The sequence below is a fragment of the Leuciscus leuciscus genome (genome assembly GCF_965113295.1).
Source record: "Leuciscus leuciscus genome assembly, chromosome: 24".
Taxonomy (NCBI): Eukaryota; Metazoa; Chordata; class Actinopteri; order Cypriniformes; family Leuciscidae; genus Leuciscus; species Leuciscus leuciscus.
The window spans coordinates 10,783,488-10,787,259 of record NC_138723.1 but is presented as its reverse complement, the minus strand read 5'-3'; the positions used below and the strand labels follow the sequence as shown (position 1 = coordinate 10,787,259).

Here is a 3,772-nt window from a genome sequence, read left to right as displayed (position 1 = left end):
GGTAGAATCTTATGGCTCACAAGTTAGAAATCTATCTAGGGGATCTTGAATTTACCCACTACCCCGGTAAAGGCACATTCTCTTCAGTCACAGTACAACTATAACCCAGATTGTCAGATTTATGTTTCTTCTTTTTCTGAAAATAATAAATAGAAAAACCACTACTGAGTTACCTTTAGATAAAAAAAAAACCTATTAACAAATCAATTCTTTCCACAGGAAATCACACAAAATGATGGCAGATCAATAAACATGTATTTATTCTTCTCCGGAACTCTTTTCTCTTTTGTTTCTCTTTGAATTACCCAATAATTCAATTTACAGAGTCACAACAATGAATCAACATAACCCCAAAAAAAATAAAATAAAATGTCAATGCAATACTCAAAATTTACCCAGCTGGGATTTTCAGTACACAGACGGCGCGCTAGTTGGAGCTCTTTGATGCAAAACCAGAGTAGGCCTACTCACGAATCAGGACAACAAGAATTCCAGTTGTAGAATAGTAACCTCGAATCCTTACTCCTCGCCCAGATGATAAACAGCATCCATGATGACACATCCCACAACGACGCTTGAGTGGATCTCAATGAACTCCTCCCTTCTTGAACTGGTTAGATGCAACCGCGAAAATCAATATAGATCTCCCGATTTCGACGATCTCTCAGTGTTAAAGAAAAATAAACACACACTTAACGTGCACTCTCAACTAGATAGACCACTGCAGATCTTATTCCCCAAATTAACCAAATAAAACACGGGTATTTTCTTCCGGATTTCAAACGACTTATTATAACTTAAACTGCAATACTCTACTGCACTCAAGAAATTAAACTCGGGAATATTCTTCCGGGTGATTTCACAATCTAAAACTAATAAAATAAATCAACGTAAAGATAGAAAATAACACGGAATCTCTCACGTGCGCTCCTCGTGCTAATCTCCTCCTCACGCGAAACGGAAATGCACAGTCTCTCACCGAACTCTCTCAAAATGTTCGTTTTTCCGTGCTGCAAACTGATTTGTGACACTTTCACAGTTCACACCAATCTCTCGCGCAAACTTTCATCACCAAACGGCACTCAAAAATGTCCGTGAACATTGATTTCTCTCAGCTGTCAGCCGAACTCCCACTCATCCGCGAGAGAGAGAGAGCAAACAAAAAAAAACTGCATTTCCTCTCTCATCCCCTGCACCTCGACCTTTTTCAGGGGTCAAAGTACACAGTTCTCATCGTCAGACTGACGCTCTCAGAAAACACAATTAAATGCAACCATTTATGATTTGTTTTCATTTACACACATATTTGGAAAAAACTTTTATAAACATGTCTCATATGAACATGAGAGAGAAAAAAACTAAGTCCATCAACACTTTGTTTGCGTATGAATACAATTTCAGGCCCAACTACGAATAATTAAACTATCTTATTTATAAAGAAATGAAATGACACGTATACATTTAGAAAACCCAAAACATTTTTCCTAGGTCTCTACATATATATATATGTATATATATTGTTCTGCTTTTTAAAAAGTAAGGTGGACACAATAAAAGCAAATTATAATTCTCAAGAACGTTTGTTTAATATAAAAACCCAAAACAGTACAACAGTAACATGAACAATAACTTAGAAGTTTTCTTTAGACAGTATTTCTTTCTTTGTTACTGTGCTTTCAAGGATTTTTTTCAAGGATCTGTACCTTATTAGTGTGTGAAACTTTTACTGTAGTACACTCTAAAGCATAAACAATATAAGACTCAAATGATACTATAACCAAACAAACAGTGACAACATAAATGTTGCTAAACCTATTTACTTTTTTTGCTACTTGAGCTACTAATTGGGTTAAGATGGTCAGCATCTGGTCCATCTGATTCTCTGCCCTCGCAAACCGCTCTTCCTCTCTTGCGTCTGACTCCATCTGATGGCGGTCCTGTTTCTCAGCTATTTCCTTTATAACTTCAAGTGAAGTACACTGTCAAAAAAAATTACATCCCCAAGTCAAAAATTTCAAGTGACCGATAACATCTACATTTTTTCAATTAGTCTGACGTATTATTTCTCATTGAGCCAATGTTAACAGACTATTGCAACAAGAATTTCACTTGGGCCAATTGAAAAATTTAGATGTTATCGGTCACTTGAAATTTTTGATTTGGGAGGGTTAGACATTTTTTACAGTGTAATCTCACTTCACCTCTTTCTTTTTGTGGGGCTTTTACCCTTTCCTCCACTTGGCCTGGCAGATGGTCTGGGAATCTCTTTTGCTACTGGACCTACACTTTCTTCAGCCCCTGATGATCCTGGTTTTACTGCATCCTGCACTGCTGGTTCTGAATAAGAAGGGGTAGAGGGAGGCTGCAGGCAGTCTGCAACTACAGCACTTGAGGAACCTGCCATATCTGATGGGGAAATTTGTGCACTGGGACCAGAAGAAAAGGTGGCCACAGGCAGCACGCTTGGTCTTTGGCCAATGGCTGAATGCATGGCCTCAAAAAAAGGCCATGATGCTGCTGTCACCTCCCTTTCATCTGTTCCAGATCCCGTCTTGGGCAGGCACAAATCCTACAGCAGTATTAATATTAATATTAATATGAACAAATATGTTTATAGAAAAAAAAATGTTCTCTGTAAATATTACAGCTTAAACTCGTATATTTTGGCCTCAAATCTGTAACAATTACATAGTTGTGTTTGTAGTGGGTGTATTGAAAATACCTTATAATTTCTTTTAAGGTTTTCCCTTTTTTGGGGGGCTTGCTGGGGATTGAGTTGGCCTTGCAGTCCCATATCCTTAATAATCTCCCTAAAAGATATAAAATAAATATGTGTAAACAGTGTTCAATACCATACAATTCCAAAAGTGATGAACACAATTCACACTTACTCAAACCCTTGAGCAGATGCGTTCCTCATGCCTGTGAAAGCCTTATCCCTCTCCATACGGAGCCGAATAAACTGAAAGGTCATCTCATCAGTCCCTTTATTAGATAAATATCACAAATATCTTATACAAATATTATACTATTTAGCATCGAGAACAGGTTTCTTTTCTTTTCCCAAATATTATCTCCATGTCAACTACACAACCTGCTTTTGCTTATGCCACCTGGGCATTAGACAATAGATACATGCTTAAATAATGTATACAGTTGTAATAATACATAATGTTCCATTTGAACTAAGATTACAATTTGAACACATAATGAACATGTGCGTGAGTTTCAGATGAATTTACAGGTTTAAATATAAATACTAGGTTTACATATGACTCATTAAAGCCCTGACATTCGGTTCTATTTATTTAATGAATCATAATGCGATCGTATTATTCAACACACTATTATTATGTTTGAGATATCAACCACTGGTCGATGACCATAATGTTTTTATAAACTGTAGGTAACAACTGGTAAAATGTACATCTAGGTCATAAAAACCGTAATGATACCTACACTTAAATATTTTCTTCTCAGCCATGTCATCAATGCTCGTGAGCGAAATCTCCTCCCATCTGTTGTCTGATTGGCATTTCGCAAGGATTCCTGGGTAGTTCAATCATATAGATGCAGGCTTCGCACACAAGACCGCTTCAGGGATACAATGGGGGCGCTGCTGAGCACACTTCAGAGCGTTAAAATGCTGAATGGGACGGCCTACGGACTCGTAGACTCGGCGAGCACGCGCAATTTAAGTCCACGAGACCGAAAGTCTGCATGAAGTGCGCCATTTGGGACAGGGCCTCAGAAGGCGAGGCGTAATTTGAGA

The 3,772-nt window shown here is 37.8% G+C and overlaps 1 protein-coding gene across 1 annotated transcript; it reads right to left on the bottom strand.

The window, feature by feature from the left end:
• Window positions 1-1,689: 1,689 nt before the first annotated feature.
• LOC309488762 (uncharacterized protein) lies at window positions 1,690-2,979 on the bottom strand. The gene is made up of 4 exons (XM_082157089.1): window positions 2,892-2,979; window positions 2,723-2,810; window positions 2,202-2,569; window positions 1,690-1,979 (listed from the first exon to the last, which is right to left on the bottom strand). Exons 1-4 carry the CDS (start codon window positions 2,972-2,974, stop codon window positions 1,958-1,960), a joined length of 561 nt encoding a protein of 186 aa, XP_082013215.1. The 5' UTR covers window positions 2,975-2,979; the 3' UTR covers window positions 1,690-1,957.
• Window positions 2,980-3,772: the final 793 nt, after the last annotated feature.